The 21,614-nt window shown below is 35.2% G+C and overlaps 1 protein-coding gene and 1 pseudogene across 1 annotated transcript; both read right to left on the bottom strand.

Annotated features, from left to right (window-relative positions):
- Positions 1–13,057: 13,057 nt before the first annotated feature.
- LOC107153420 lies at positions 13,058–13,339 on the bottom strand (annotated as a pseudogene).
- Positions 13,340–18,303: 4,964 nt separating this feature from the next.
- Positions 18,304–21,389, bottom strand: Dkk1 (dickkopf WNT signaling pathway inhibitor 1). The gene is made up of 4 exons (XM_015498886.2): positions 20,944–21,389; positions 20,536–20,698; positions 19,241–19,384; positions 18,304–19,109 (listed from the first exon to the last, which is right to left on the bottom strand). Exons 1-4 carry the CDS (start codon positions 21,184–21,186, stop codon positions 18,856–18,858), a joined length of 804 nt encoding a protein of 267 aa, XP_015354372.1. The 5' UTR covers positions 21,187–21,389; the 3' UTR covers positions 18,304–18,855.
- Between the last annotated feature and the right edge of the window lie 225 nt (positions 21,390–21,614).

Raw genomic sequence — 21,614 nt, 5'->3', positions numbered from 1 at the left:
TTAAAGATCTTCCCTCTCTCCTCATGCTTTTCTACTTGATAAATGATATTTAGAAATGAAGATCTTTACACCAGGTGTGTTTGTTTCTACTGGAGCATCACAGTCTTCAGATTCTTTCAGTAGAAAGAATTAGAGAAAAACTCTGTGTGTGTGTTTGTGTGTGTGTGTGTATGTGTGTGTGTGTGTGTGTGTGAGAGAGAGAGAGAGAGAGAGAGAGAGAGAGAGAGAGAGAGAAATCCATACAGATGTCTCTGGCAAATATCAATAGATCTTAACTTATGTTGATTGAAAAATCTGATAATATGATATTCACATGGTCACAACTTCTTACCCCATAAGTTATTTATTCATTCAAAAAGGGAAAAGATTAAGCTTACAAAGATCTAGTTGATATTACATTAACCAAATAATCAAACTTCACATCATCAGCAATGGAACATAGTTAAGTTGTGGGCCTCCTAATATAATGCAAAGTCACACTAACTATATAATACTTGCTAAAATTGTTTAATCAGAAATCATCAAATCAGATTAATACAAATTGTTATATCTTCGACAACTCGCTTAGATTCCTCTTAAGCATCAGTGTCATGAATTTTAAGTCTGACCAACTTTTCCCCCAGAGACTAAAAATACTTGATAACGAAATACAAGGTATAAATTTGTTTTAGGTCCAGAATTAAGAGTTGTGATGAACAGCTAGGGAAATTTGAACACAGACTTCATATTAGGTACTATTATTTACCTAAGATAAATTTATTGTATTTTATGTGCTACTGTGGCTATAGAGAAAAATGTTGTCATTCTTAGGAAATATCTGTAAAAGTATTTGAGGGAAAAATGGCATTGGTATCTGCAACTTAGTTTAAAAGGTTTCAACAAATTATATTTAGGACAGAGAAAAATTGAATGTGGTAAGATTTTTACAGTTATGAATCTATATAAAAGATGTTCACATTCTTTTAGCGTTTTGAAAATAGTTACAGAGAAAGCATAGAGTGTCATGGTTAATGTTTTCAAATAAGGAAAATTTATAAGCATAGCAACATTTTGAAATTGATTCAAAAACTTATCTCACAGAGATAAGTGTAATTGTTCATTTTGACATAATTGTATATGCACAGAATTTCATTTACTCCATTTTTACCTTTTTATAAAAAATTTTAATTTATTAAAAACTTACCATGTTCCAAAATTACAAGTCTTCATAAATAGGGTTTTGCTATAGTTTACCTAATTTTCCCAACATGCCTATGTCATAAATACTATTATTCTGAATATGTGGATGAAAAAAATGAACTTTAGATAACTTAAGTAACTAATCTAAAGTTTAAAACTAGTCTGTTATAAAATGGGATTCATAAAACAGTATTAGTCCAGAGCCTAAAATTTTTTGTCTACTTGATTCTATCACACGAGAAAGGCTAGCTAAGGACCAGATCATGAATTCTGGAGAGAGGCTTCTTCTATATACCTTTGACTAGCTGTCTAATTTGGGGGAAGTTACATAAAAATGGGCATAATAATTTCTATATGTACACTGTAGATTATTTTGCAGAGCTAAATCCAACAAGATTTCTTAATATGGTTCCTAGCATGTACTAAAATCTTGATAAACATTAGCCATTAGCAAGGATCACAGTTTTCACATGTGTTACATATTCCATGCAGCAGTCATGCAACTGTATGAGGTTCCTCCCTACCCAACTCCTTTTTTATAGTTACTAAAATGATGGAAAGGGTAACAAGTGGAGCCAAGATTCAAATGTGAGCCTCTGTAACACCTGAGCCCATACTGTTTCTGCTACACAACACAGAGAGATTTTCCAAGTATATTATCCTAGCATATTCCATTAGTGTCTAATTTTTATTTTTTGATTTATTAAAAGCATAAACCAAAAGCTAGTCATGATGGTGCACACTTATAATCCTAGTGGTTTAGGAGGCTAAAGGAGGAGAATTGCAAGTTTGAGACGGGCTTCAGCAATTTAGCCAGGCCCAAAGCAACTTAGTGAGACCCTGTCTTAAAATTTAAAAAATAAAAATAAAAAAGACTGGGAATGCAGCATTGTGGTAAAGCACCCCTATGTGCAGTCCGCAGTTCAAAAAGAAAAGAATAAATAAAGGAAAGAGTAGTTAATTACAGTTGTACATCTTCATATCATTTTCCCTTTTGTACATTACAAAGTGTTATCCAAAAGCCCTCTCTCTGAGAGAGAGAGGAGGGACCCACTGGGTACTGAAATGGAATAAATTAAATTCCATGCATACATAATTATGTTGAAATGAACCCAACTATTATGTACAATTGTAATGCACCAGTAAAAGCAAAACATTAAACATTAGCCAAACAAAGAAACAAAAAACCCTCTTTGGTTTTAGTTGAATAGAATATTTTCAATAACATAGGAATTAATAAGAGATTTTATAAAGTAAAAATTATAGTGAGAATTAACAATTCTTTTTACAGTAAATTGTTCTAGTTTACGCTTTAAATACAAGAATATATAGCATCAATTATAATGTTTTTAACATAGAAGCACTCGAAGGCAATTTTGCAGCACTTACTGAATAAACTTAAATAATGAAGGCTAAATACCTATCAACATTAGAGCCAATAACTAAAAATATTCAAGGTTATCACTAAACATAGTTGAACCACTGAAATTCAAAATATGGCAGCAAAATCAGTAAATGTTTTGGAGACGTCCTCAGCTGTAATGAAAGAAATACATATTTTGAATCAGCAGACTTCCTTGATTGTGGGCTGACCAACAAGATCCTTTTACTGAGTTTCTCATTGTGATTTTCCTCAAAAAAACCATAAGAAATTGTAAGCTCTTTTATTTCCTCCTTTTTTTGTCAATATTCTGTCATACTACCTACTTAGTATTCTATGTCATATGCTAGAGCTGCCATTTCATCTTCTCTAGGAGAGAGAAGCTTAAAGATAAAATGGGTACATGAATCAGCATATATATAAGCACCATTATTTAAAAATACTGATTATAGCAATCAAAATCACAATTCTTGTGGTGCCTTAAAATTGGTGCTTTGACATTCATTTAATACAATTAGCATTGTTTCTCCATGAAAATATTCCTGGTATTTATCTTAAAACTGGGACATTGGAAAATCCCTATTAGAGTTATAAGAGTCTGGAAATGAAGACAACTGTAAGATTATGCTAGCATTGACCCCTTCTTTCCACGGCTCCCTCCCACTTGTTAAATTTTTAGAGTTGAATTTCTAAGATAATAAAGTGAAAATATCAGTAATAATAAAAACAACTTAATGATATTTTACAAAAAAAACTGTCACCCAATAAATGGAAAAGAAATACAAATGAATATCAGATGTTACTGATATGTTAGTTAAAAATCACAGAAATCAGTTCTAGTGAAGAATTCATAATTATAAATTGATTGGCCTGAAAACTATTTCCTGTTAATTAAACAAACTGCTGTGATCTTCATGTGTTTTCCTCACCACTTTCCCCCCAGTTCCCAGTCTGTTTGCTTGTTTGTTTTTGCAATAGTGTTTTCTTAGTCTCTTGCTTCACTCTCCCTGTCCTCTCCCTCCAGCTCTTGTGTCTGAGAGGTCTCTGCTCAGCAGATGTCCCTGGTCCTTCTTCCTGTCTGACAGAGCACGGAGTTTCCTGACAGCCTGGATTCAGGTCTCAGAGCTCTGCCTTCATTCCCAGGACCTCTTTTCCATAAATGGAAATTCTGTTAGCAATTAGCATGCCACACCACAGACAATGTTTAAAAAAGAAAGATCATCTGTGAGATTAGGTTCTTACTATTAATTATGGAAACAGATAGAAATTACTTGAGCAGCTCTCACAGGAAGCAAGCTATTATAACATTTTCAGAATGTACATTTTTAAGTGTCCATCTTGCTTGCCACTTGGAGAGATCTTATGAATCTTATTTAATTTATGTGTCAGCATTGTTTCTGTTTCCCCAGTGCATATTTAAGAATGTACAACTTTTGGGGGGGCTGGGGTTGTGGCTCAGTGGAAGCATACTCATCTGGCATGTGTGAGGCCCTGGGTTTGATCCTCAGCACCACATAAAAATAAATAAAGTAAAGGTATTGTGTATAACTAAAAAATAAACATTTAAAAAAAGAATGTAAGTCTTTTTAAAATATGACAGATTTTTTACTTAGCTTTACAGAAAAAAAAATATGTGAAAGTCCAAAGCATGATTAGTTAACTCCTCATGAACTTACTGCACACACAAGTTTCTTTGAGAAAGATTTAAAATGCACAATTTTTTCTACTCACAACCAGGTACTGTGATTCACCCAGAGATTCTGTAGTTTACATTTTACATAAGTATCTGTCTGATTGTGATACTGGGGGCCCACTTTGAGAAATACATCATCCAACAGCTAATGCAGTAGTGAACTATTTTGCATTGCTTCCTGGTAGAAACTGAAAATCCTGCCAAGGAAATTTTCTCAATTGAGTGCCGGTGCTGAGACCACTAACCATAAGCAAGATCAGGGAATTCATTTCAAGAGAAAAGACAAAGGGATATGAAGAGGTAATAAACACATTCAATAAAAATAAATTCATCAATAAGCAATCAATAGCAAATTAAAATATGTGAACAATTTTTATCCATTTAATTGTTAAAGATTAACAATTAATGTCTACCGTTAGGACAGATGCAAGGAATTGAGTCCCCTCTCCAACACTGATAGTAGGAAAATAACATAGCAGATGCTACTATTGGAAGGCAATTAGCAATATATAGCACATGTGGAAGTGAAAAACCTGTGTAAGTAAAATCTTGCATAGATACACAAAGTAATATATGAGAATGTTCAGCACTATATTTGGAAGAATGCAAAATTAGACATATATGGACAACTAAAGAAAATAATTAATAACCCAGCAACATCTGTGCTATAAAATGGTAGGCAATATCAATAAAAATTTAATATATTGAAAACCTACATAACAATGTATCAGTATGAGAAAGAATTTCTGCCTACAGGAATTATTGGTAAAATATCTGCCTTACATAACAAGGATAGCAAAGATCCTTCTACTTTGAAAGTACTCTACTTTGTGTGAGTTTTATGGTCACCTATTAACTTTTATATCTTTTGCTTTGGCATCTATCGACATAATGTTTTTTATACAGAAGTACTGAAGAAGAGTAGTTCTCATTTCATTAAAACTGTTAGAAAATGGTGATTTTACTTTGAATTCTTCTTGCTTTCACAAATTCCACAGATTAAAAGAAAAAATAACTTCAAATGTCCTAAGAAATATAAGTGCCACTTGAGAATTACAGAATCTGAATCAGTAAGTTAATAGATTAATGTAGTTTCACTATAACTTGTATCACTATTCCTAATTCAATATTTGATTGTAAATTATCACTTGTTCTTATTCTAGAGGCAAACTTGTATTCTTATATATTAGTCATGGTTCACATTCTCTTTAGATTCAGGATTAGACATAAATATAGCTCTCTCTGGGTATGCTTACTGATTCATGTATTTTAACTCATTGCATAACTTGTTGCTTATACAGTTGTCTGCTTATACAGTTATGCAAACTGCTTATAATCTGTATAAGAGTGCATTCTGACATTTCCTATACTTTATGGTAAATATGTATCCTGCAATATTTCTATTACATGAGCCCCCAAATCAGTCTATACTGAAAAGTTAAATAAATTGATAGAAATAACAACAGGTTGACTAAGTTGACAATTCCCTCTTACTATCTAACCTCATTGAAAATCAAAAATCTACCTGATATTAAGGAATGCTAGGTCAAAGGTGGAAATGATTAGGACTGAGCAAGGAAACCAGCCCCAGATTTCACTTCAGAGAATAGTGGTCCTCAAACTTTGCAGCTTTTTGGATTTCTCTGGGGATTTTTTAAAATTCCCAATGACCTGGCTGAGCTCCATACCAGTTACATCAGAATCTCTGTGGGTGGAACATCAGTAATTTTAGAGCAGCCCAGAGTGATCCAACAAGCAACAAAGTTTGGAAAATGGGATCCTAGAAAGCATTCAAAGTTTTTAAAGAGCAGCCAGCCACCTCAGCAGATCAAAACAGTGAAGGTGCTAGGTGAAAGCCACAGACATCACTGTGGGTTAACAGGACAGTTGGTGTTTAGTTTAAAAGAAAAAAAATACTTTAAGCGAAGGACTAGAATCCTTAAGTCTTTGACACCTGTGCCTTTCACTGGGCATGAAATAATTAGAAGTTAGGCCACCTGTGTGTATTTTCCCCACCTCAAACCAGATCAAGCTTCAATTATGTAGAGACCAAGAGTTCAAGGAATTAGACACTAGAGATCAGCTTAAGCAGGTGGTTTACTGTTTTTCTTTGCTTGGTACTTAACTTTCCACAAACTCTCTGTGCCTTCTACAACAGGCCCTGTCACCTGGCAGTCACTGCACAAGGCTTTCCTGGTGATAGAATATATCTGCTCTTTCATTCAAAAACAAACAAAACAAAACAAAACATGAAAGGCTTTATAGCGACAGTAGATGTTTTAAGTATATGCCATTTCACCAATTTCAGCCATTTTTAAGACCACAAACTTTTCAGAAATTCAACAGCTTTTCAGTGTTCATTTAGTCACAAGAAACCACTGGTTTTGAATTTCATTCTATGGTTTGGAGAATTTGTGAAGTCAGCACACAGTAATATTAATGATGATGTTAATATGTGCATGCCCTCTTGAATTATAAATTTCTCTGATTCATGATCATTTAACAGGTGTTCACTAGAACTTGCTATGATGGATCTCTTCAGCTAATCAGTCATATATGAAACTTATTTTAAACCTTACCTTCTAAGCAATACAGACTTTTGATTTATCCTGTTCAAATCATAAGGGGTAGGAGAATGAAAGATTTAAAAATAATTATTCTTACTCCTTTTCCCTTTCTCATTCACTGGTAAATTTCCTACCCAAACCTTCCCAGTCTTGGGCCTTGGCACACAGGTTATGAGACATTCCCAGATTAAGATACATTCCAGGTATTCCCATTTCTAGCTGCAATGCTTTGCAGTCAAGTTCAGGAAAATCAAGGTCTACATTCCACAAATCCTTTCCAAGATTAAGGTACAAACATCAATTCTTCTGCTATTTCAAAGGGACAAAATAATGACAGTGGTTCCCAAACTTGCCTTATTAGAATAACCTATAAGACTTCCAGAAATTTTAAAGTCTAGGCCATACACATCAATCAATCACAATTTTGGGGGCAAGTCAGCCATCTGAAATTTTTGAAGCTGTCCAAGTGACCCCAATACTGGGAAACTACTAGGTGCCTAATAGCATCTACAGACTGTTTTTATTTAGCTGGGGTTATTTCTGGGTTTGAATTCAGAGATTGAAAATATTCCATCTCCCTTTAGAAAAGACAGATTAACTAAAAATGAGAGGATCTGTAGTATGATCAACCTTCAGAAACAAATGAGCCTGACAGAAGTATGTGGTCACTTTATCTCAGTTCACTGAATTACTATCAAAAGTAAAATTCCTTTTTTTGTGGAAACCAAATAAGACAAGCCATTCATTAACATTTTGCAAAGCCATCTAATCATTATATAAGAAAATAGTAAAATACATGGGAGTATATTATATAGGGAGTACCTAAATTTTTTTTCAATTCTCTATGACTAATTTTTGATTTAACATTTCATTTATATAATTATGTAAACCTATCAATGAAAAATATCAATACATATTTTATCAAAATTTTATTAAATTATGATCATGTAATTTTGCATATACAGTTAATTAATAAAAATACAAATTGTAAAACTATGATTTTTAAAAAATTTTAATGCAGTTAAATAGTTCTGCTGCAAAAAAACAAATGAGGCCCTTAGCTTTTTGGTGTGTTATGAATATGATGAATACTACAGAGGCAAATCCATTCAGGGTAAAGAACATGTGAGTTCATATATTCATTCACAAATCTTTATTGATCAACTACTATAAAAACAAGACCAGAACTGAATGCTATGGATAGAAGAATGAACTAGATCCTTATGCTCATGAAGATTACAGTTGGATGAGGATGACAACTATTTAACAAATAAATATAGTTTATTATCATTGGAGTAAGCTATAAAAAGAAATGTATAGTAACACATAAAGCCTTGATTTAACCTGTGATAAAACAGTGGTTCAGAGAGGAGTTCCCTTTGAAAGATTAGGCAAGTCTTCATGAGATGAAATGGACATCAGAAGAAATTTGGAATGACTCTGGTTATGTGGCTAAGTTTGTTTCTGTTTCAATTTCTCTCATTCCACATTTGAAATTTATTAAGATGAGTTTCTCAAAAAAACTATCTGCAAACATAGAGAGTAACCTCTAATACCCCTAAAAAGTAGTTACCATATTCTCACTATGGCCTTTGGGACCATAAACATCCAGATTGCAGTCATCATTGTGCTAGTTTTTAGCTGTGTGGCATTAATGACATCAATTTATCCCTTAGTACCTCCTTGTCTCATTGCTTTGTTGATAGAGTGAACATTTATACATACATGCTAGAATTATTACAAGAATCACATGAATTTATATATTTACCCAACTTCAAGTACTGTTAAATCCTTAACCAATAAGTTAAGGATTTAGTCCCTATATGGTCATATTCTTGGGAGTAAAGTATTTTGATTAAAGGTTATTTAGCAATGGGTTCCAAAATTTGATCATACAATATTAACCAGTGGAAGGGCCTTAAAAATACAGATTTGTAGGTCCAATGTCAAGACATTCTGATTTGGTAGGTCTTGGAAATCCCTGGAATCTATAATATTAAATTTTTTTCTAAGTTCTGATTCTTGTCTGAAACGTCTAGAAAATATTTTGATGGAATTAATGGAATTTTAATGGGATTAGGAACATCTACAGGAACACCTTGCTTTTACCTGATCCTAAACTGACATGTAAAATCCCTTCCTGATGATACCAGACACATCACCACCGTGATATAATTATAGCATTTGAATTAACAAGTAACCAAAATAGTGCTCACACAAGGGCACACTGAAAGCTCACGCACATTGGAGTCAATACAGAGCTGTAGTGGAAGGGGCACTTATTAAACAAGCCCTCTCTTCTTTTTAGACACTATCCTAAGCCCTACAGCTGTGCAAAAGTTCAAACTTGTTTCTAAGTTCTACCTCAAAGCTGTCAGTGCTCATCAATTTTGCACTCCAAGAAAAACAATCACATAAGAAACATGAATTTAGATATTTTTCTTGTGTAAGTCTCAGATATTTTTAGTACTTTAGGATGAATCTATGATATAATTATACCTGATTTTTTTCTTCTGGAAGTTAAAACCACTCAGCCATCATTTGTTAATAAATAGCAAATGGTAACCATAAATGCAGTTGCCACCATACAAGGTATAATTTGAAGGATGAACTCGAAGGAAGTGCAACTATAATCAGAACACAAAAACAACCTTCATGAAACATAGCACATGTTGTGTATAGGTGACTTGGTTACTGTCTTTAAATGCAAATTTTTTTATTTATGTTTTTTTTTTGTCATAATGTAACTTGTAATGTAATATTACTGTGTAAAAAGAATCCTTTTAAAGAGACATATAACATAACCATCTAACATTAGGGTTATTTTATAAACTTTCTTGGTTTAGTCAAGAAAATTATTCAATTTTTAAAAAAATATTTTTATTTGTAGATGGACACAATACCTTTATTTTATTTATTTATTTTTATGTGGTGCTGAGGATGGAACCCAGTGCCTCACATGCGCTAGGCAAGTGCTCTACCACTGAGCTACAACTACAGCCCTGAAATTATTCTATTTTTAACATAAAAACAGTTTACTTTCAGTGTGAGGTATCTAATCTTTTATCACCCTCTCCCCATATTTTTTTCATTAAATCCACAATAAGGGGCATAGGCCATTTCATTTTCAATGATATATTTAATGGAATTTAATGAAAGAAGTTTTCCTATTCAGGAACTTGAGAAGCTACATATTTCAAGTTAGTAAATATTTTAGACTATTTTTAATGCAACTTTTAAGTAATTTAAGGAGTACAGAAGCTTCAGATAGCTACTGAGTTCCATTCATAGTCATTAATTAAGAGCCTGGACTATGGAGATGAAAATATGGTTTGTTCTAAATTCTGGTTTTATTACAGTAGCTACATGACTGTGGGAAACACTTTGAACTACTTTTTGGCCTGGGTTTTCTCATCTATAGAATGGGAATAATAGACTTACATACCTTATACAATTATTGTGAGAATGAAGCAAGTAAATATGTGTCAAACACTTAAGATGGTCTCTGCTTTCAAAAAGGCTATAGTTATCATTACTATTTCCTGTCGATTGTATCACTTAATTGAGAGGAGGTTTTATTTGGCTGAGTTCCAAAACATGAAGAGAAAGTAAAAATATTCATTAAGTTCCAACTGTATATCAAACACAATGGGGGGGTGTGCTTTCACATTTTATATAAGTTTTAACAATGTGAATTCAATTGCACCCCACAATTTTATGCCCATTATGCCCATTGTTCATTAGACTACCTACATTTACTGATGGTAGATCTCTGACATAGTCATGCTGAGAGCTAGATTTGGGGAGAGAATGAAGGAAAGGAGAAAGGTAAAATTTGAGGCTTATGTTAGTTAAAGTAAAATGTTAAAAACTATATCTAGATGGCTTTTAGCAATTAAAGTTTATTTCTTGATTACTCAAGTGGAAATGAGGGCAGAGGAAATGTGCTCATACTATTTAGAAACCCAGGCTGAGGGAGGCTCTGCCACTTATAGCAGGGCTGTCATTATCTCCCTTAATGCCTCCAGATGATGGGCACCCAGGAGGTGCCTGCAACAGCATCTCCAGGTCACCTCTCATTGGTCAAGCTTAGTCATGTGGCCACACCTAACTGCAAGGGGAGGCTGGGAAATGTTTCCAGGAGGCGGGACAACTGGCTTGGTGATTAGCTAACAGCTCTGCCATTAGGTGTTCAACCATAAGGACAGATCTCAGAGAATGCTGCTGCAAAAGTCTAGGTAGCTAGGATAAAATCCAGGAAATTAAACCATTGAAAGCCTATGCAAAGCCTGAGGAAATGAGAAGGGATAGATGAAATCTATCAACAAAATAAGGAAAAGGGAGAGAGGGTGTCAAAATCAAGGAGAAAATTGTTGAATGAAGTGTTAACATGAGGAAAACAATTGCCTGTTGCTGAATTTTGTGGAAATGGACCCTAGCCTTAACAAATTGAAAATCCTGGCTTGTTTGTTTTAAATGTTTTCTACAATAGCCCATCCAAGTGTCAGGACATGACAGAACCTGGTACTATTTGATCAAAGAGATAATCAAGACTGGAGATAAAACTGTGAAATATGCAGAGCTCCCAGAATAAATCATTTCTATCCTCTTCTCATCACTAGCTTTCTGTTTATATTATCTATGAAATCCAATCTCCCTGCCAGCAAGATTATAAGTCAAGGTATCTGAGAGCTTTAAACAGCCATTAGGTCCCATCTTTCCCAGATGTGGAACACTTAGGAAAATCTTAAAATTGAGCAACATATATGTTACTTATGTTATCTTTGAAACAAATATGATGTTTTTAGAGTTCTTTTGAGAAATGTAGTAAGTGAAAGATTAGAGCATTTGAAAAACTATGTATGTATTTCAGATCTATGTGTGTGGGGATATATAACTTCTACGTTATAAATGACAATATATTTTAATTCATCTGTATCAATGTCCTTGAAATTTTCACAGAACTGAAGACTTATTAATTAAAGAGCTAACTGTGTGATCAGGAAGAAAGGAGTAAGATTTTTCTTACAAATAAAAATGTCTAAATTTAAAGTCATGTCCTGCTAAAGTGGTTCAAGTATTTGTGTGACTTATGTACCCTGTCACTCAGTTGATCACAATATATAATTGTTGACAAAGTAAATATGGAAATAGGATCATAGAAAAAATGACTATTCTAACAGATTGTGACTTTTCTTTTGCCTCCTACCTGTTCTTTCTTTTGAATATTTTAAATCATTTGTTTCAATATGTTCTGTTTTCTTGTAATTTTACTGAAATTGACACAGTGATTCTCATTCATTATTTTTTCTTCATTCAACAAATACTTGTGGCACCACTTCTTAGCTGTAGTTCTCCCTGTCAGTTCTTCTTGCATGGAAAATAATTTGGTCAGGAAGTGAAGGATGGTTTCTTTGTCTGCAGTTTTGGGAAAATTCCGGAAGAAATAACTTAGCACTAATAGTGATTTTCCTAATCAGAATGAAACCTGTAAAGATATCTGCTTAATGTAAAGGAGTTTATGAGGCAAATCCAAGTTAGTCCTACCTTAAGATTTAATAGTAGACTCTTGCCTGATTATTGTAGAAAAAAATGGAAAACAATGAAAAAAGATTAAACTGTTACCCACATTCCAGAGAAGCCATCTAGAATCAGATATTTGATGTTCTTATAAGTAATTCAAATCATACCATGCATGTTACATGATATGCATTTTTCAAACATTCAAATATGGAGAATGTTGAATGTTTCTTGGTTATCATTTCAGTGATTGTAGAATATTTTAATGGTGCATGCCTATAATCCCAGAAACTCAGGAGGCTGAGGCAGGAGGGTTACAGATTTGAGGTCAGCCTGGGTAACTTAGCGAGACCTGTCTCCAAATTAAAAAATGAAACCGGAGCTTGTGTGGCTTAGTGGTAGAGCAGCTCTGGGTTCAATCTCCAGTACCAGGAAGAAAAAACAGAAAAGAAGAAAAGAAAGAGAGAAAGAAAGTTAGTTAGTTACTGCACTTAACATTTTAAACATATGACAAATTGTCTAAATGAGCTAGTTAGGCAACTAGTCACACTAACAATTTGGTCACCAAGTATATCAAGCCCACAAGAAAGAAACTCAATGTTCAAAATACTGTGCTATCATTGAATCTACTCAAATGATTTATCTTTGACATAAATATGTAACCTCAGTATGAGGGGAAAAAGCACTTCTAATAGGACCAAGACAGCATGTGCTCTTCTAGGATTCAGGTCTTACCCAGAATTTCTTGATATGGAATAGCCCAAAGCAAGACTAGTTGTTCCCACAATAAAGCCTTGGGCTGCTGCGCACATGTGGATCAGGTGAGTGGACAATTTGGTATTTCCCCTGTTCTTCAATTTCTATAATCCATTTGCAACAATTGCTCCAAAACCTGCCATTCCAATGGGGACAACTGGTGCCTCTTTAGCTTTTTGGATGAGTTTGGATCTCTTGATCTTCATCATATGAAGAAAAAGAAACATCTGTGTTGGCTGACATAGTAACTCCTTGAAGATTCTTCCAAAAGCAACAAAACCCCTCACAATCCTAACGGCTTCTCTCATCTGCTTTTAATTTGAACTTCAGAGTGACACGGATATGTGAAAGGTTTCAATATAGAGCTCTTTCTAAAAGTAATTTTTGCTAATGAGGAGAAAGTTGTGAAATATTGTAAAATGTAAAATAGAGTTAGGCTCAGCCATGTCTTGTGCCTTCTGCCAACTTTACTTTTCTATAGCATTTGTTTAATAGTTTATAAAGGCAAGGAGTTGGTTACATTGCCCTCCAAAGATAATTTTACATCTAGTGACCAGAGGAATAGTTTAGCCGTCAAGCATATTTTGACTTTACAATAATGGCTAAATGAGCATGAACAGGTCCTGGGCTTTATCCCTGCATGAAAAAATAATAATTTTATATTTAATAATATTTAGAAACTACATCATACTATTTTAATTCATAACTTTTTGGAAAAATAAATTCACTATGATTTGTAAAACCTTGTATTGATTACATTAGTCAAAACCAGAATTGTCTCAAACTTAATTTCAACTCTACTTAATTTGACAACTCTTGCAGAAATTCAAGTAATATTGTTCTTACTTTATAACCCTTTTGATCAAACAAATTTTATGTGTATGAAAGTGCTTTCACAATCTCTCATAATCTTTCTTTAAACAAATATGTCTCAATCTTTCCTTCAACTGTCTTGCCACCTAATACCATAACTGTTGTTGAGAAGAGTTTTTATCTATTCCTTATGAACATATGAACAACAACAATATATATATTGAAAGAAAAAGAAAAGTCTTCCCTTCAAAAGAAACCGTATACTCTAATCACAGTGGAATAATATTCCTATTTTCTTAATTTAGTATGTATTATTTTATTTTTACAACGACATAATTTTGCTTAGTTTCCTCTGTCTCCAATGGCCATTCCTTTATTTTCTATCTTGTGAACTATGTCTCATTCTTCAAAGACTAATTTGTGGAACATATGACCAGTGGTACTTGTCTTTATGCAATCTTTGTAGAAATGCCATAGTTCTTATTGAAGGTGAACTGGATATAGTCCAGTTGCTTGGGTAGCCAAGCCAGAAAACTAGACCCAAGGTAAACCCTCGATAAAAGCTAAGCCAGTAGGAATCCTTGACCAGGTATTTGAGGTAAAGTCTGAGAGGCTATGCAATTTGCTGAGCAGAACTGAGCTGGAAGGGTATTTATACCAGGGAAAGAATTTATGCCACCATAAAAAAACATATGGCGAGATGTTAAATTACAATGGAGCAGCAATTATAAGCAAGTTAATGAAGCCAGTGTGCACAATAACTCACATACTGATTTTCACAAGAACTGTCAATCTGACTCATGTCTTCTTTTTGTATCTTATATATTACTACATACAAAGAAAATTTGTTTTAATTACTTTGACTTTACAATAATGGCTAAGTGAAAATCACAAATTATCACTCATTCCACTTTTTTCTTCTCTTCCTAGGTGAGTTGAATATTTCAGTTTTTGCTTAATCTGAATTCTATGGATTGAAATGAAGATAAGGATATATGTCTAAATGTTTTCTTTTCCTTGATATAAAAAGGTCTTGAGAAGATGATAGTTCAAATATTTTCTGAAGCTTTTCTGAGTAGCTATAGGCTAATTTAATTGTTAATGCCTTGTCAGATACTAATGCAAATTATCTAACAAAATATGTGTTTTATTGTTCAATTTACTAAATCAATGCCTGAGACAGGTGCAATGGTATTATAATGCATACATTTTTATCTAACCTACATTCTAAAGTCTATGTATTCTCTCCATAGTATCAATGAGGTTATATTTATGCCCATGATGCAGCTAGAAACTGCAGGAGTTAGGAGTCTGCCACAAATCTATCTCATTTCAGAGCCGTGCTTCTAAATACTATACTAAACCAACTCCTAGCACAAATGTTTGATTGTTGTCTCCCTTATAGCTCCTCAAATTTAGAAATCAATATTGTATATAACTTTTTAAATGCCAGTATAATGTCCATGGATCAGATAAGCCTCAATAAATGTATATTGAAATAAAAATTGCCAACATTATGTAGATTATGGTCCTAGATTATTGATGCGATTGACTATTTCTTAAATTGGTTTTGATACCAAACATAAAAAAGACCCACATATGGACACATGGTTATACAAACATCAGATGTTCAAATTATGGGGATTAGTTTCTGTATTATTAGTAGTATAGAGATAAAAATGTATTTTTATGCTTTGATATTAAACTCAGAGTAGTATTTCTAGAAAGTACGAAAATTGTAATTAAAGAATTCAGTGAAAGACATTTATAAGCCTAATGGTAGCATTGTCAATATTTATCTGAGACTATAAAAGAAAATTAGTAGCACAATAGTTAAATAATATAGCCAAATTTAAAAATGAAAGAAATTTTAATGATTTCATGTATAATTTCCACAAGTGGCAGTGAGTGCTAATTGGACTATGCAATTAGAAACACTGATAGAATTTATAACTGCATAATTATGTTACTAAGGCCATGAGTGAATTAGTAAAAATTCATTTACCATAGAGGGGAAATAAATAAAGTGTCTTGATCTGCTAAAATATTAATTATCACATATGGGCTGCATATTTATAGTTTTTCTTTTAAGCAACATAAGTTATCCTCGTTTCTATCAATAGATTAAACAAAGGTTGAAACATTCAACCCACTAACAAATAGGAAAAGGCAGAGAGGGATTTGTGGTTTTATTTAATTAACTATTTTAAAATGAAAGTAATTAAAGCAACTTTACCTTTGACTATGTGCCAGAGATTACTGTTTACTGTGAAAATGTTAAGATCAGCCTTTATTTTCCTATTTCTCTTTTGATAAAATTTAGCAAGAGTGTATAATTACTAGGTTAGTGATAAGCAGACCCGTCAAATGTAACGGGCATGTCTTTTAGCCTTAGAATTGAATTTACAGTGACAAAAGCATTCTCTACTCTGAACAGACAGTCAAAATACTAATATTAAAAAGGTGGAATCAAAATATTCTCATTGTTTAAACTACTCAACAAAATTTCTCTAAGTAAAAAAATTAGAATTGAAAAACAAAAACCCTTAATCATTATCCTACAAGTACACCAGGACAGGAATACAAAAATCTTGTATCTATGACACAGTATTTGTTAGAGCACAAACTGTGGAAACAATTTGATTGTCTATCAGTAATGACTGGTGGAATAAAATAGAGGAGAGCCATTGCAACATAGTACAAACTTGATGCAACTGTTAAAGGATGAGTCACCTCTTTCCATATGACACAGAATGTTGTGCAAAACACTCAAGTAAAGAGATTGAGGTGTAGGGCAGTGTGTAGAGTAGCACAAAATAAAATGCCTTGTGAAATATTCCCACAGGCACACATTTTCCATTAAAATAAATCATTTAAAAGTTAAACAATGCAAAATATTTTAAGCAGCCATTATGTAAAAGTTCTTGATTTCTTTAATGATCCTCTTTTAGGTATGTATTGTCTGACTTTCTCTTCTGCCTTCTAGCCAATAAAGCATCTACAGTTTTGATAACTTTTTCCAACTTCATAAATGTGCAGATTTCTTTTTCTTGGGAATCTCATTTCTAAGTTCCCAGGGGGTAGGAAAAAGTATCCTCCTTGGTAGATTTCTCACTCTCCCACCCCATTCTGAGATGGGAAATAGGAAGGGATAGAATAATGGACTGAGATGTATAGAGGTGGACAGTCTGTGTCCACAGTGGGTTCCTCCGAAAGGAAGGGATCCAATAACCAGGGCCCTTTCAACATTTGCTCCTTTCCCCTCTAAAACAGAAGGCCCTTCTTTCTTCTTTTTGATGAAAGGGTTTCCTGTTTCCTTTCCTCTATTGTGTTTTATTGAAGAAGGCAGTCCTTAGAACTGGCCTTCCTGGCACTTCAGAAAACAAGCACATATAGAAAAAGAAAGTTTCTCCTGGGCCAGGAAGCAGAGACTTCAGACAGAAGGAATATAGCAGCAGACACCCTGCCAGTTCCCTCTCACTGAAGAGCCAATCCCAGCTTGTGTACTATGGACTGAGCTCCTTTAAAACCAACCACTTCCGGGAACACAAAAACAACAAACATTCTAGGACAGCTGCACTATTTAAGGAAACTTTTTTTGGATAATTGATCAGTTGCTACCATCCTTTGAATGCCCTGAACCCAGCATTTTGTGGTTTTGATGCAGACTTTCAGAAATACTCCATAATAACTATTAATTGGGAGGTTCGTCTTCCCTTTCCCCTGTATAAATATCAATTTTGGCAAAGAAAAAATGCAGATTTTATGGCATGGGTTATCTTTAAACAATACATCCTTCTCCTCATTCCAATTGGTAGATTGTTTTTTAAGCCCAAAGTGAAATATTCAATTCACCTAGCAAGGGAATGGAATATCAGAAGATTTGTGATTGTTATTTAATAATTATTTTTTAATTCAAGTAATTAGAACAATTCTTCCTTGCATGTAGGAGTATTTAAGATACTTCACATTAATTTATTCAGCACAAAATTGGCATATATCTGCAGGCTGTCTTTCCATATACACATCCTCTTCCTGCCAACCACCATGTACTTTGGTATATTTTGTGAACAATTTTTTCTTTGTCCCAAAAGTATTGTCCATTTAAGGAAAATACTACTAATTTGTTGGGAATTGTTTTTGAAAGTACTAATGTAACATTCAACCTTAATCAACCGTATTCATTTGAGCTTATCAGTAGAGAACACATTTCTTTAAAGATACTAATATTGTCTTAACATGTAGACAATATACTTTCTTTGATCTTCTTTAAACACATCACATTTCTCTTCTTTAAGTGCATACACACACACACACACACACACACACTTTCTCTTTCCCTCTTTCTCTCTCCTCTAAGATCATAGTCCCCAAATTTATCTATGCTTGTAATATTTCATATTAAATGTTAAATTTTATTTCAAGGACTATCACAGCCTAGAAAGAAATTTAATCTATGCATTGAGACAGTACATTTCAGAGAATAAACTAGCATTTTCATATTTAAAAAGTTCCTTGAAGTTTAGACTCTAGAATTAAAAGGGAAAAGGGTGTGCATTTAGGAGCTATAAACTGAAGTTATTTATTTCATTTCAATATAGATTATTTATCAGAGTCAAGATAACAATGAATGTGTACAAAAATTTACATAACAAGAGAAACAACAGACAATGCAATGCAGCACCTTTAGAAAAATAATTAAATGTTTTCTTGCATTTACAGGAAGTGCCACACTGAGAATTTACAATACAGTAATTTACTGCAAACACAGGGGAGTTCCATAAAGAAACAAAGCTCTTACACTCCAGATTTTCAGAAGGTATTATCGGAATGCTTAACTATAACCACAAAATTTGTTCATCCTTAGGATTGAGCTGACAAAAGTCATAAAAGATTTTCATAGCATATATTATATAAAAGGAGTCCACTGTGTTGGGACAGCTGGTTTAGTGTCTCTGACAGGTGTGAAGCCTAGAAGAATTACTGGCTTGATGGTGATCTTTCTGTATCCGGCAAGTCAGACCTTCTCCACAGTAACAGCGCTGGAATATCTCCAGCCCATGGGAGCCTTTTCTCCTGTGCTTGGTGCATACTTGACCTTCTTTGAGGACAGGTTTACAGATCTTGGACCAGAAGTGTCTAGCACAACACAAACCTGTGGCACAGTCTGATGATCGGAGACAGACAGAACCTTCTTGTCCTAGGAAGGAGGAGACAGTAGAAAAAATAGTTAAGCTTGCTTAAGCTAAGCTTGCATCATTTCACTAAGACAATTCAAAAGACACTTCTGATGTGCTAACAAAGAATGAACATTAAAGTCCTTCAGTGTACCTTTGGTGTGATATATTTTTGAAGACAGGGTGGTTCTTCTGGAGTACCCATCCAAGGTGCTGTGATCATTACCAAAGCTTTCAATGATGGTTTCCTCAATATCCCCTCTATGAAAATGACTATGATCAGAAGGCATACATATTCCTGAGAAAGCGAGAAATAACAATTAATTCCTAGGTTGAAATGGGTTGTTGCTAACAGTTGTGATGGGCCAGCCTATTATACCTGCAGCATCTAGAGGTATCTCATTGTAGTCAACTTATTTTAAATACAAACCAAATTTTCCACCCAGGGTCAGTGCAAACTCTTCAGATGGACAAAGTATCAATGATATACTGTTTAGTTATTTGCAACATCTCCAGTATAGTCACTTAAAAAGTGCTTTCCCACTAACTGTGGTAGTGCAGTGACATTTCTGTGGAATTTTTAATGCACCCTTCTGATACATTACATAAAAATTTTTTCTTAAAAATAACTTTTCTGCTCTTCATGCTATATGGGTACTGCCAGACTGTTAAACAAATGCACATCCAGCTGTCTGGAAGATTACAATCTCACCCACCAGTTACTTTATAATTTCTATATTACAGAGATTGAATTAGTTCATCCTAGAATACTGCTGGGTCCCAAAGAGGTTAGCCACCCTGTAAGTTTATTTCTGGAGACCTCTTTGGCTGTCTTCAGTCTACCTCTTTTTGAGACATTAAATTTTCTTGGATCCGTGGTTGTGGGGAGAGGAAGTAGTTTTAGGGAAGAGAGGAGGAAGGTTGAAAAGGCCTGGATGCTGGAGTACCAAGATATCCCTTAAAAATGGCCAGTGCAGATAAATCACTCTGTCCTTTGCCTGACAACAGTTTAAACTTCCAGGGGCCATGAGGAAGAAAGGACAGTTTGGACAAGCCATGAAAATGGAAAGAGCAAGGAAATGCCAGCTGTTTTCTTTGGTTTCTCTTTCAAATGGATCCCACAGACCTTCCCAGGTCCCATCTTCCTCCCTGCCCCCTCCCCTGCCCCAAATTAACCTCAAGGCTACCCTCGATAAGGTTTTATGGAGGGGGCCACTCTGAAGTAAACAGTAGTGTCAATTCATTCAGGGACATAGGAGAACAAGGATCATTTAGACCCCCATACTTTCTTCTTCTCCCAGATTAAACACTCATAATGAAGATATTTCAGGGGAACCTTGCATACAGAACACCCATTTGGGGGAGGCGGTGCTGCAAAGTTCCAGAGCAGAGTATTTTCTTTTATCTGTAGATGCTGGAATGCAGGACTGTTGGAGTTGTAGAACTCACCATTTTTGCAGTAGTTCCCTGGGCAGCACATTGCGTGACGCATGCAGCGTTTTCTGCGCTTCCGGCAGGCGAGACAGATTTGCACGCTGGCGCCCCCTCCGCGGGTGGGACTTGCACAGTACTCGTCGGTGCTGCACTCCTCGTCCTCGGCGCACGGGTAAGGCTATGAGAAGGGAGCGGAGAGAAGTTGAGGAGCCCCGGCATTCGAGTACCCACACTTCTGAACCCGGACACTCATCTCAGTCCCTATCTGTACACTCTCCAAAAGCTGTTGCCACCCTCCGCTCCCAAATACAGCATTTCCAAAGATGCCCTGAATCTCAGTCACCCAGAAGGCTCCGCACCCTCCTCTCCAAATGGGAACGCTTCAGAGTCACAGCGTCCTTGGATCCCTGCGACCCCTCTCACCTGGTAGTTGTCAAGGGTCTGGTACTTGTTCCCGCCCTCGTACAGAATTCCTGGTGCAGCGCTGACTGCAGAGCCTGTGTGCCCGGCAGCGCCGCCCAGTGGTGGGGGCAGGTTCTTAATAGCGTTGGAATTGACCAGAACCGAGTTCAAGGTGGCGCTCACACCCTGCAGAGAGTGGCTGCAAAGAACTGCTATCAGGGCGACCAAGAACGGAGCAGCTCCTACAGTGCCCAAAGCCGTCATCTCAGAAGTACTCAAGCGGGAGAAAGAGAAAGGAGAGATGTCACTTTGCAAGCCTGATCCCAAGGAAACCTTGCTGGTGCGGCTGGCTACAGAGTTAAGGTTCCCAGAGCCTCCAACGATCTCAGAGTCCTGACTGCTGGGCGCAGGGAGCTCTGCGCCGCCACCGCCACGGTGGCTGCCTTTATACAGCGAGCTCTGAGCATTCCGGCCCCTCGGGGAAGACAACAAAGCCGGGATGGGATTTCAAAGCATTGGGAGGGGCTGGGAGGGGGTGTGTTTGTGTACATGAAGGGGGGGGGGATTTTGACACTCTTCACCCCTCCTCTCCCTTGCACGGTTGTTCTATTGGCCCAGCTCACCTTCGTGGAGACAGATCAGTGAGCATTAGAGCAGAGGACGTTAATAAACGCAGAGGGCGGGAGGGATTC

Source organism: Marmota marmota, unplaced genomic scaffold (assembly GCF_001458135.2).
Source record: "Marmota marmota marmota unplaced genomic scaffold, marMar, whole genome shotgun sequence".
Lineage (NCBI taxonomy): Eukaryota > Metazoa > Chordata > Mammalia > Rodentia > Sciuridae > Marmota > Marmota marmota.
This window is presented reverse-complemented; position numbering and strand designations above follow the sequence as displayed.

Coding starts and splice junctions, on each gene's coding strand:
- Dkk1 (XM_015498886.2), bottom strand. CDS start 21,186: ATGACGGCTTTGGGCACTGTAGGAGCTGCTCCGTTCTTGGTCGCCCTG. Junction 20,699..20,943: donor AGACCCTTGACAACTACCAG/GTGAGAGGGGTC, acceptor CCCTTCTCATAG/CCTTACCCGTGCGCCGAGGA. Junction 19,110..19,240: donor AAAAATATATCACACCAAAG/GTACACTGAAGG, acceptor CCTCCTTCCTAG/GACAAGAAGGTTCTGTCTGT.